The 10,747-nt window shown below is 36.0% G+C and overlaps 2 protein-coding genes across 2 annotated transcripts; one reads left to right on the forward strand and one right to left on the reverse strand.

The window, feature by feature from the left end:
- The first annotated feature begins 500 nt into the window (after window positions 1-500).
- Window positions 501-5,159, forward strand: LOC121762874 (phragmoplastin DRP1E-like). The gene is made up of 15 exons (XM_042158887.1): window positions 501-811; window positions 1,159-1,222; window positions 1,348-1,452; window positions 1,529-1,630; window positions 1,743-1,793; window positions 1,884-1,945; window positions 2,030-2,120; window positions 2,202-2,266; window positions 2,611-2,805; window positions 2,885-3,004; window positions 3,083-3,153; window positions 3,819-4,044; window positions 4,137-4,187; window positions 4,294-4,689; window positions 4,832-5,159. Exons 1-15 carry the CDS (start codon window positions 671-673, stop codon window positions 4,958-4,960), a joined length of 1,869 nt encoding a protein of 622 aa, XP_042014821.1. The 5' UTR covers window positions 501-670; the 3' UTR covers window positions 4,961-5,159.
- Window positions 5,160-5,788: 629 nt separating this feature from the next.
- LOC121762970 (NADH dehydrogenase [ubiquinone] 1 alpha subcomplex assembly factor 3-like) lies at window positions 5,789-9,405 on the reverse strand. Its single transcript, XM_042158997.1, has 5 exons — window positions 9,139-9,405; window positions 8,123-8,239; window positions 7,094-7,128; window positions 6,257-6,357; window positions 5,789-6,087 (listed from the first exon to the last, which is right to left on the reverse strand). The coding sequence occupies exons 1-5, from the start codon at window positions 9,306-9,308 to the stop codon at window positions 6,001-6,003; spliced, it is 510 nt and encodes a 169-aa protein (XP_042014931.1). The 5' UTR covers window positions 9,309-9,405; the 3' UTR covers window positions 5,789-6,000.
- Window positions 9,406-10,747: the final 1,342 nt, after the last annotated feature.

Consider the following 10,747-nt stretch of genomic DNA (forward strand, 5'->3'; position numbering starts at 1 on the left):
CCTCGCCGTCGCCGGACATCTTGAGTTGGTTTATGAAAATTTCAGCGAAAATTTGAGAGAAAATTTAGATGATAGGAAGAATAGATGTGTAGTTGTGTGTAAATGAGGATGGGTTTATGAGTATTTATAGAGTAAAAAATTTAATAAAAAACAAAAAAAATATAAAAAAAAAAACAAAAAAACGGTAATAATACCGTTACAAATTTTTTTTTTATTTAAATTTGAATTTTTTTTTTAAAAAATATTTATTGCGTCAGCACGTGACGACGCCCACTCGCGGGCCGGCGAGTGGGCGTCACGCACGACGCCGGGCTGCACCACGTCGCCTAGGCGCGTGGCGAGACAGCTCGTCTCGTGGCTCGCCGAGGCGAGACGCGCGATGAGACGGGACGAGATGGAGGCTGCAACGCGTCTCGCCGGGGTCTCGTCTCGCTGAGACGAGACGCGAGACGCCGGCGAGACCTGTTGTGGATGGTCTCACTGTGTTTTTCCATTTGAATTTGAAAAAATCACACCCAATTCTTCTACCCTCTCTCACTTCAATTCAAAGCTTCTTCCTCATTCCCAATCCCTAATTCTTTTCGAATCGCGAGTAGCTGAAGCTCAGTCGCATTCTCAATTGAGATCTGTTGCATTTTCTCTACTTTTTTTTTTCCATTAAGAGTATAAGATGGCGACAATGGAGAGTTTGATTGGATTGGTAAACAGAATACAGAGGGCTTGCACCGCCCTCGGAGACTACGGCGGCGGCGATCAGGCTTTCTCCTCGCTCTGGGACGCTCTCCCCTCCGTTGCCGTTGTCGGTGGTCAGGTCTGTATATTAAATCACGATCATCGTAATAAAAATCGGTTTGCTATGCTCATTAGCTGAAGTAGAGACTCGGATAGTGGATGGCTCTCGTTTTTATGATGGGAGCGATCTGAGAAATTAGCAGATCTGTGCTGATTATGCATTGGATTATTAAATGTTTTGATTTTGAGGGCAAATAGGAGTTATATTCATGATTTGATGTGGGATTTTTTGTAGTTTGTAGTTTTTATTTCTGATCTGTTTCTGAAATTTGCTTCTGTTGTAGTAGTATTTAAAACATAAAAAGGTTGTCATTTCTCCGCGTGGGTTTTGAATGTGTTCCTTTTTGTGGTGTGAGCTGAATACAGAGTTCAGGGAAGTCTTCGGTTTTGGAGAGCATAGTAGGGCGTGATTTTCTTCCTCGAGGATCTGGTTAGTTCTAGTTAATGGAATTGGTTTATCACCAGCAAGACCACATTGTGTTTCAAACTACTTGCTTGTGGATTGATTCGATCATTTGCAATGTTGGTTTTAAAAAATTTTGGTTGCGAGTTCAGGAATCGTTACGAGGAGACCACTGGTGTTGCAACTGCAGAAAATCGAAGATGGGAAGGAGTATGCAGAATTTGGCCATTTGCCTAGGAGGCGATTCTCTGATTTTGGTATGTCTCTAGTGACCAAGTGTGATGCCGCACTTTTATAGACAAAATGTTTATGTTATATTCTTTTGTAATGCAGCTTCAGTTCGTAAGGAAATTGAGGATGAAACTGATAGAATCACAGGAAAGACAAAACAAATTTCTCCAGTTCCTATTCACCTCAGTATCTATTCACCCAATGGTATATGTCTATTTTTAGAGCTAAATTATCTTCCACCGTGTGGCATATGATAAGTTAATAAGGGGTTAAACTGTCTGCTGATTGTTTTTTCTTTCAATTTTTTTTCTTGCAGTTGTCAACTTAACTCTTATTGATCTTCCGGGTTTAACGAAAGTTGCTGTTGGTATGGTATTATCAGTTATTCTTCTAATTGCTGAAATTTAATTAGTATACTATACATCTGATGCCGAAAAACAAAATCAACTCTCTGCAGAGGGGCAAGCTCAAACTATAGTCGAAGACATTGAGAATATGGTTCGCTCTTATGTTGAGAAGGTAAATTAATTGTATTTTGTATTAGATTTAAGTATTTTTCAGTGGTTATGTACATGTGGGTATTACATTTCGTTTGGCTTGCAGCCCAACTGCATCATACTGGCTATTTCCCCTGCAAACCAAGATATTGCTACATCAGATGCTATTAAAATTGCAAGGGAAGTGGATCCATCGGGTAAGAACCTTCCTCCTATAATTTAAAGCATGATTTTTAACTCCGTAGTGCTATTTGGTGATCAGTATACAATTCATGCAGGCGATCGTACATTTGGAGTGCTTACAAAGCTTGATCTGATGGATAAAGGAACCAATGCGGTCGATGTAATTCCCTCTGCTCTATATGTGTATATTATGCACAATAAAATAGAAAGATATTTCTAACAGTCATTTTTCACAACTAGTCATAACATGATTTACACCTTGGGAGGGAGTAAGAGCAGTAATGATGTTTATTAGTTTTTTAGTTCAAAGTGTTTACTGCTACCCCTATTTCTTCCATTTTAGCTTCAAAATCAATCACTCGTATATGTTGCCCCCCTTTTCATAGATTACATGTGCACTCTGATCCAGGACTCTCTCTTATTCTGGCATCCTCTCTTTTGTATCGTGTACATTTACAGATAAGCAGTTGAACTTATCTTTTTGTTCTCTACTACTCACAATAGGTTCTGGAGGGAAGATCCTATCGTTTACAACATCCCTGGGTGGGTATTGTGAATCGTTCACAAGCAGATATAAACAAAAATGTTGATATGATGGCTGCTAGGAGAAAGGAGCGCGAGTACTTCGCTACAAGTCCCGACTATGGGCATTTGGCTAGTAAAATGGGTGCTGAATATCTGGCAAAGCTGCTCTCTAGGGTACAATTTCGTTTATCAGCTGCAATTGATATACTTGCTTCTATCTTGTTTGAGCTTACATTGGATACTTCTCTTTCAGCATTTAGAATCTGTAATCAGAGCAAGAATTCCAAGTATAACTTCCTTGATCAACAAAAGTATAGATGAACTTGAAGCTGAGATGGACCACCTTGGAAGGCCTATAGCACTTGATGCTGGGGTGAGATATTTGCATTCCTCTTCATGATTTTATATTAAAGTATTTCGCCTTTGTCAGCAACTGAAGCTTGTTTTCCAGGCTCAATTATACACCATATTGGAACTTTGTCGTGCCTTTGACAAGATATTCAAGGAGCATCTGGATGGAGGGTACGTTTGTTTTGTGCTTTACATCAACCTATTATTACTGTAACATATGAAGTCTTTTTCAGGAACCTTTTACCTGATTTTAATGATTTACATGCATTAGATATCCCCCTTATTTCTGATTAATGTACTCAGTCCTCCCCACCACATGTACTTTTCTACCATTATGTGATTTTTCCCTCCTGTTGCCACTCATTTCCCTAACTAAGATGAGTCAGCAGTAAAAAATACTAGTGTTTGCCACTCAAACACTTAATTTGCAATTTCTAATAATGATGATGAATATTACCAGTCTAGATCTTATTATCATTGCATTTTTGCCCAGATTTTTAATTTAAAAGGTCTTTAAATCAATGCTCTTCTAGTTACCTTTCGTCTCTAGAGTATTTACCCTTGTCATACAATGAAGATCTGGTTTTGTTTTTGGTGGTAGCCATATTGTCTCTTGATTGCTTGACCTACTTTTTAATGCATCCTTGCCTTGTTGTGTTTAGCCTTTATGATGCGATTTATAACGGTGCATAAGTAGCCTACTTATATTTATAGCAAGTCCCTACATGTCTCATAGTTCATGGATTTCCAACCTAGCAATGTCTACATGATCATGTGTTCTGCTTATTACAGAATATTATTATTATAGATTTTAATCATCTGCAAAATTATTTCAGCCGTCCCGGAGGTGATCGGATTTATGGCGTTTTTGACAATCAGCTGCCGGCTGCATTGAAAAAACTTCCATTTGATCGCCATCTTTCAGTGCAGAACGTGAGAAAAATTGTCTCAGAAGCGGATGGTTACCAACCGCACTTGATTGCTCCTGAACAAGGTTACCGACGGCTTATTGAAGGATCACTAAATTATTTCAGGGGACCTGCTGAAGCTTCTGTAGATGCTGTGAGTACTCTGATTGGAATTGGATACCATTTCTCCCATATAGTATTCAGTATCTTGGTATAACTGTGACTGAGCAAAAAATTGTTGATCAGGTTCACCTTGTATTGAAGGAGCTTGTCAGGAAGTCAATTGGCGAGTGCCAGGTGAGTTTGTCATTCTTATGATTTTGGCTATAATTTTTTTGTAGTATTTGTATTTTTGATTTCTCACGATTCATTAATTCGTTATTTAATCTACCTGGCGGAACAGGAGTTGAAACGGTTCCCAACTCTACAATCAACTATAGCTGGAGCAGCAAATGAATCATTGGAGAGGTTCCGTGAAGAAAGCAAGAAAACAGTTGTTAGATTGGTTGATATGGAATCTTCATATCTGACTGTAGATTTCTTCCGAAAACTTCCTCAGGAAGTAGAGAAAGCTGGGAATCCAGGGGGAAACCCGCGGGACAACACGCCAGCTTCACAGAACATTGATCGTTATGCAGAGGCACATTTCAGGAGGATAGGTTCTAATGTCTCGTCTTACGTATATATGATATCTGAGACTTTGAGGAACACCATTCCTAAGGCAGTGGTTTACTGCCAAGTTAAGGAGGCTAAACAGAATTTACTCAATTACTTCTACACCCAAATTGGGAGGAGAGAGGTATTTGCTCTGGTCTTTCGTTCTATACCAGATGATTCCTGAAACATTGGAAATACTGAGGCAGTTACTTCATCAAGTTATGATTACATTGGAAATATTGAGCCATTTACTTCGTTCCTACTCACGTCTGGTGATATTGCAGGGTAAGCAACTTTCAGAGTTATTGGATGAAGATCCAGCATTGATGGATAGGAGGCTGCAATGTGCTAAAAGACTTGAATTGTACAAGAAAGCACGGGATGAGGTTGATTCCGTGGCATGGGTTCGATGAATTTGATACTCTACAAAGTCATGTTGTATGTTAATATATTGTTCACGACGGCGTGATTTTTCAGATTCTGCGACTGAATGGAGTCAGTTCATTTTCAGTAATGTTTTGTGATTCATTATATTGATTGGTATGGTGATCTGAGATTTTGTTTATTTGTTATAATGGCGTTAATGAAGGATGATCTTCATCTTCATATTCACATATTTACTCTCGAAACTTGTAGTACTATCTATTGTTGGATCAAGTGATTATTAAGCACTTTAAAATTTGAATCTTTTTTGCTATTCTCCAGCTTATCAATCTCGTATGGCGCGGCTTATGGCGGTTCACCTAAAAACCGAACCGCCATAGGGATATGGCGGATATGGTAGTCAATAATTAAATAAATAAAATAATATTTATATATAATTCAAAAATTAAAAATTATAAAAATTTCACATCTAAAACTCTTAAAACAATTAATAAAGCATAAAATACAACTCTAACCTCCCTGTTTCTTGCATAATGCCCCATTCCTAGTACACACGCAATGATGTCAAATTGCGGATATGGCAGTGCTATGGCAGCGTCATGGTACTATGGCGTTTCCACCACCGAACGCCATGGCACCGCCATATCCGCTATTTGATAACATTGTCTCTAGCAAATCGTCTTCCGATTTCCAGCAACATTTTGCCATTGTAACGAATCTTCTAAGTGTAAGGGAAATGAAACAGTATAGTTGTCTTTACTGAGGTATGATACATGGGGTAAACTCCCCCTTTTTTTTGCTTAGGTTCGTTTCGGCTTGTGTATAGAATGAGATGCCGGTTACAGAGACCGGAAAGCAACACAAATGGTCATGTATGTCACAAAATCAAATTTGTGTATGATATACATAAATAGAGGGGAGCATTTGCAAACGACGGGAGGGATATAATGTACCAAATTTATTTCAAAAAGTAAAAACAGCATTGGTATTGAGAAGAACTAAAATAGCTTAGCCGACTATAAATACAAAGACTCATTCAAAGAGAGTAAACAAAAAGAACATTACAGGTTCAAGAAGTGACTCCATGTGGGATAAGCGCTGCTGCTACAATTCTGCCTTCTTCGTTCAATATATTGTAAGTGGAGGCTGCATTTCTCTACAATACAACAAAAAAAATGTTATGATTTCAGCAATGAGGAAAAAGTACGATCAAGAAACCATGGTGTGCCAGGGTTACGTGCAAAGGGGAAATGAAGCAAGGTTTTTTTGGTATATTTATAGATGAAAACGACATAATTCAAGTAATACGCGTATGAGGAACTTACTGAGTCAACAACTTCTAGTTTCATGCCAGTCGAACGAATGAAGCTACGAAGTTCAGGATTTACCGGTTGAATATACTTCCCACAGCCAAGAACTAGAATCTCTGAGGTCAACAGAGGCTGGATTCAGCTATTAACACAAATAGCATAGACTAACAGAAACAGTGTTGACATCTTAGATGCTACACAACATACATAACACCAGTTTGAGTAAGGATGGCACATAAACAAAAGAAAAGACAAGTACTTCCAGAAATTTAGCAATGACTTAGTTTGCAATTGACAAGCCAATTAAAGTTAAAACAGAAATAGAAGACAATGTTAACCAAAGCCAAGATGACTAAACAGAAAGAAGAAAATCAAAATTTCTTTAGAAATTTACGTAAAGTCAGGCTAATTAAAAAAACAAGGATATTTTTGCATCTAAGCATGATAGAACAAGCAGATATGATGGTCCAGGTATTACATAAGCAAATTATTGGCCTCCATGCAGTAATGCACTGGAAAGATCAAAACGTTTTTTTAAATAATAGACATAAGTAGGCTTACATCAAACCAAACACTATATACCAATCAAAAGGATCATCTCCACATAAGTTTTTTCCTCAATCGAGTAGAAGGTTTGGTCAAAGTTGCTGTATATTATGGATGTACTCCTGTTGTTTACACTGTGCATAAAGATATAAAACATTATAGCTATTTAGAGTACTCCCATCTTAATTTCATATCTATATAAGAATGATTTATAAGCTTTCAAAATTTGAATATTTTCCTCTATCAACCATCTCAAATGAGAGGTTGGATGCCTAAACTTCAGAAGAATATAATTAGACTTCTTACCTGGTATGGGTCGCACAGTCTTAAAAATAGACAAGCTGCAAAAATGACGAAAACAGAAAAAAAAATTAGAAGTTGTAAGTAATAGGTATTTGCAGTAAAGTAACTAAGTAAGATATTTGAATTGAACAAACTTCTATAGAGTTATTTGATTGAAGCATTTAGCAAAAGAAGCTTCAAAACGATAACTTGCCTATTGAGTATACACTAACACGAAAGACTCAACTCAGCATGGATGAATAGCAGAAGATAGTTGCCAAAATAGTAAAGAAATCTATATTTGATGTTTGAAGAAGTTAATATTTCATAGGCAAAGATTCAGAAATCTTTATTTTTCAGATATTATTGTTCACTGCATGTGGTATTCTACACTGTACTAAATCACATGTATAGATGTTGCATTAAAACCACAAAATGATTATTAGAAACTTTCGGTTTCAAATGAAGGTGCCATTAGTGATGAAGAATGAATATTTTGTTACTGAATAACTTAGGTCGAAGTATGATAGCAAAAATTTTAGTATAACCTGGGAATGGAGAATTAGAAGCGTTCCAAACCTTTCCTTACTTTTGATTCTGAAGAATCAATTAAACATAAACAATATTTTAAGGTTAACTAGTTGTTTCTGTTCTTAAAGAATCTAAAATGAAAGGAGCCCAGGGGCCATATTCTTCTCTAATTTGAGTTTTATTCTGAGATGATGTCCAAAAAATGTCCACCTTTATAAGGTATACTAACAATATGTGGCATATGTTCAGAATAAATTTGTTGAAGTTAAATGTCTCCCCAGACATTATTCATCCCCAAAATAATGCAAATAAAAATTTGTAGTTTATCTCCTTATCTTGGCCAGACCAATTGATTTAGAAGTTCAAAACAAAATCTGGCCAAAGATGCCTACATAGGCTATAGAGTATCCCAACAAACCAACAGTAATAAACATTTGAGAATTAGCTATTCTCTTGCTTTACGTACAGGATAAATTAGTGCAAGCAGGGATCAAGTGATATCTCATATTCAACTTCAAGTACCTTTCAGGAGTGATATCTGAGAATTTCTTGGGCTTCCAGGACATCAATAAATTCCCTACGCAAAGTATGCTACCTTCATACCTTACTCCATTTACTTTGAACCCTGTGTCATCAAACCTGTCAAAAAAAGAGAACATAAGTTGGAACAAGTTAATTCAGAAAACATTCTAAACAAGTTCAGCAGGGTTACTATTTACATAAAAATCACGAATATAATATTGAAAATACGACGAATATATGTACACACCAAGGATTCCTACTGAAAGTGGTGTCATGGGTCAGTATGCTAACTATGAACACAAATAATTAACTATAAATGCACTATGTGCAGCTTAAGTATCTATCCTGTGTAAAACCACCCTCGAAGTAAATAATCAACAGACGGACATAGACTCTTTTGCCACTCTGTTTATGAGATGTCACTGTTTATTTTAGTCTGTGTGGGAATATGAATCAGCACAAAAATTCCAATAGGTGTAAAATCATATGTTTGCTGTATGAGTGAACTAAACATGGAAACTCTGAACAGTGAAAGCAAATGAATAAGCTTTCCATCTATCATCGTCTCCCATCCCCATGCCCATTCTCACAAAATATGCGTGTTATATAGTTTAAATGAATTCCCAATAAACTGTTTAAATATCACAAGCTATTTTTTTTAAATATCACATGCTAATTTCTGAGTAGCACGAAAATAATGCATTCCTAATGCAGCTATTTCAACATATTCACATGTCATGAATGTACCTATGAATCTTTGTATACGCACCTACTGAAGTCTGAAACACTCATAATCAAGACTCCTTATCTAGAGAAACGTTGTAACACAATAAAAAACAAGAGTAAATGATAGTCACAGAGATATTAGGGTTTATTCCCCAGACACAGAATCTGACTAGCATAATACCAATCCTACTGAGATTCTTAAATTAGAAAAAACGATAATCAAAGAAGTAGATAAATGAAACAATTAATGGCAAAAAGGAAACATAATCGGTGAAAAGAGGGTTGATTACTCTTTGAAGCGGAGCTGGTCTTCAGGAACTTCAGTGATAATATTGATCTGATCGTAGAGAGAGAAAGCTCTTCTCAGGGAAGGCAAAGAAATATGGTGCCTGGGCGGCGCCTCTTTCCGAAGCGCTCGCATTAGCGTCGGTAGCGCCGCCGCTCTCTGCCTCGCCGCCATCTCTTACGGTGCTTCTGCTGCTTCTCCGGTGCTTTCTATTTTTCTTTTTCCTGATAACCTTTTTCCTCGCAAATAATCGCATTCACTTAAGAAATCGCAAAATTAGTAGTAGTAAAATGCAAACAAGTAGCGACATTAATTTTAATTCCAAATTAAACCGTCTATCCCAAAATAGACCTTAAAAATATTAATTATTTTTATTTAGGATCGTCTTTCTTAAAAATTAACCATTTTAAATATTTTTATTTTTCAACGACAGGGTAGTAAATCATACTAACTAATCTTGTTAACATTATCAATTCTGGTCACTATTAGTTTCTAATAATGAAGTACTATTATTCTTCAATCATGATTTGTAATAATCACAATTAATATTTAATCAAGATTTAAGCGGTGTGCCTCTAATAATAATATCAAAAAAATTTATGAAGTTTAGTCAAATTTTGATTAATCTTGCGATTTTAAAATTGCGAACTTTGATTTTTTTCATAAAATTCAAATTTACAAAAAAGTTATAAATACATAATTTTTTTCCAAATTTAAATAAGTAGATAATTAAAAAAAATATTATTATAGTACAATTAATATTTTTTAATATTAAATAAAATATGATCAAACTTTATTTTTTTGATAATTTATCTAAAAAATATATCAATAGCACATTATGGTGTCATTTACGTTCCGATAAATGTAGTGATTTCATAGTATTTGCGTGCAGTGCAGGTAGTGTTCCGGAATTTACGAAATTTAAAAATTGTAGATTTTAAATTGGATATTTCAGAGGTGGAGAGTCAAGAGTCAACTTTGAAGGATAGATATGAATTTTCCACGTCAGAAAAGTCCAGTGACGTAAACGACACGTGATAAAATCCACTAGCTTTGTGTTTAAAATGGCGTCATAGGCATCACGAATCGGCACCCCTATTTCTTCTCTCGCGATTTCTGGAATTCGCAGATCGTATTTGGACACACAGGTAATTTAATTTCTAATCTCATTTCACTTTTCTGTTCCGTTACTCGTTTTAGATTTTGATAGCTGCAGCTAGGATACGATTGATTTTATACATAATTCTTTCTTTTGCCCTTCGGATTTTGTTGCTTGTTGCGGCTTGGTTGATTGGTATATGAATAATGACGATGATTGATATTCGCCTAAATAATTTGCTTATTTTTCAGCCGATAATTACGATTGATATTCTGATTGATCAAACACTTTTTGATTTGTGTTATTTAGGAGTAGTAATTTGCGGAGCTTTCGGAAAATCTGTTGATGCCGGTGTTAATTAGTACTCCATTAAGGCTAAAAGCATTTTGCCGCAGCTGAATTATGACTGTTACTATTTGAATTTACCACCTATTCTTTTTTCGGTTATACTTAGTTTGCAACCTAAATTATTTTTTTTCCAATAAAAAATATTAAGGTGGATGGCTAAGATTAT

Source organism: Salvia splendens, chromosome 13 (genome assembly GCF_004379255.2).
Source record: "Salvia splendens isolate huo1 chromosome 13, SspV2, whole genome shotgun sequence".
NCBI lineage: Eukaryota > Viridiplantae > Streptophyta > Magnoliopsida > Lamiales > Lamiaceae > Salvia > Salvia splendens.

Excerpts from the sequence above, each read along its gene's own strand:
- LOC121762970 (XM_042158997.1), bottom strand. The coding sequence starts at position 9,308 with ATGGCGGCGAGGCAGAGAGCGGCGGCGCTACCGACGCTAATGCGAGCG. Across the intron at positions 8,240-9,138 it reads GACCAGCTCCGCTTCAAAGA|GTTTGATGACACAGGGTTCA; the intron begins GTAATCAACCCT and ends TTTTTTTGACAG. Across the intron at positions 7,129-8,122 it reads TCAGATATCACTCCTGAAAG|CTTGTCTATTTTTAAGACTG; the intron begins GTACTTGAAGTT and ends TCATTTTTGCAG.
- LOC121762874 (XM_042158887.1), top strand. The coding sequence starts at position 671 with ATGGCGACAATGGAGAGTTTGATTGGATTGGTAAACAGAATACAGAGG. Across the intron at positions 2,121-2,201 it reads AAGGGAAGTGGATCCATCGG|GCGATCGTACATTTGGAGTG; the intron begins GTAAGAACCTTC and ends CAATTCATGCAG. Across the intron at positions 3,154-3,818 it reads AAGGAGCATCTGGATGGAGG|CCGTCCCGGAGGTGATCGGA; the intron begins GTACGTTTGTTT and ends AAATTATTTCAG.